The 1,135-nt window shown below is 43.6% G+C and overlaps 1 protein-coding gene across 1 annotated transcript; it reads right to left on the bottom strand.

Moving 5' to 3' along the window:
* Nucleotides 1-45: 45 nt before the first annotated feature.
* On the bottom strand, nt 46-788 carry LOC107578758 (homeobox protein vent1-like; the record flags this gene model as incomplete). Its single annotated transcript, XM_016264679.1, has 2 exons — nt 320-788; nt 46-239 (listed from the first exon to the last, which is right to left on the bottom strand). Coding segments are annotated over exons 1-2 (597 nt in total), but the record flags the coding sequence as incomplete, so codon positions are not given.
* Between the last annotated feature and the right edge of the window lie 347 nt (nt 789-1,135).

The following is a 1,135-nucleotide window of genomic DNA, read 5'->3' as shown; positions in this document are numbered from 1 at the left end:
TTTTTTATTCTCGATGATGCATTTAAACAAAGAGAATAGTCTCACCTGAGTTTCTGACAGATTGAGTTTCAACGCGGTTTTCACTCTTTCTCCCGCGTCCAAGTATTTGTGCTTGCTGAAGATTTTCTCCAGCTTGTCGATCTGCTCCGGAGTGAACTTGGTTCTGATTCTGCGCGACGCACATTCAGACGCGGCCGCTTCGCTTTCATAACCGGACGAATAGCCGCTGTTTTCTGAAACTGAGCATGAGATATAATATTAAAACACGCTCTGTTTCCATTTGCATTAATCGGAAATGCATTGAAGCGCATATACTTACAGCTTGGAGATGAGCAGTGTCTTGGAGTCGTGACCTCATTCTCCTTAATGGTCTCTGGTTTCTGTTCAACTTTGGCAACCTTTGGTTTTGGCTGCAGATAAACCTTGTCGTAGGATGTTGGCGGTCTCGGTTGAACCAGACACGGCACGTGCGGCCTGTGCGTCGTCTTCTCCGGCTCCAGAACCTCCAGAGGCGCCGAATCGTGAAAGCTTTGGGCGAGCCAGTCGACAGAAAACTTATTGAGCATGATTGCTGCCTGTGTGTCTGAGGACGTGAATCTATCCCAGTAAAATCCAAGACTGTCTGCCAGGCCTCCAGAAGCGGCATGCATATATATAAGCCCGTCCCGGCACCACATTAACATATGCATGGAGGAGTTAACGCCTGATCGATTCTCAATCATTAGGCCTAATGGGTCGTTATTGAAGTCTTTACATATCCTGTGATTGTGTGAAAGCCTGGCGCCAGCTTGTCTGTGAGAACCTCTGGCTCATCCAGCTGTCTGCATCCTCTTCAAACACAGATGGAGTGGCAGAACCACTGGATCCCAGTGGCGCATTTATGGCGAAAACTGCAGCTTTAATAATGGCATTTTAAAGTTTGAAGCCAAGAAACTTAAAAACAATGACATTCAATTATTAGTAAAACTTTTTAAATATTTTACACCAATTGTCAACATCTTCCCCATAATAAATCCTTGTATTTGACTTATTTTGCGTTATTTATCATGCGACATATGCGTATATATCACGTTTTCCAAAAGAATATCACGTTTTTCAACATTGATAATAATCAGAAATGTTTCTTGAGCAGCAA

This window comes from Sinocyclocheilus grahami, unplaced genomic scaffold, assembly GCF_001515645.1.
Source record: "Sinocyclocheilus grahami isolate Dianchi unplaced genomic scaffold, SAMN03320097.WGS_v1.1 scaffold11843.1, whole genome shotgun sequence".
NCBI lineage: Eukaryota > Metazoa > Chordata > Actinopteri > Cypriniformes > Cyprinidae > Sinocyclocheilus > Sinocyclocheilus grahami.
The sequence above is the reverse complement of the archived record's forward strand: the minus strand, read 5'-3'. Positions and strand labels throughout refer to the sequence as shown.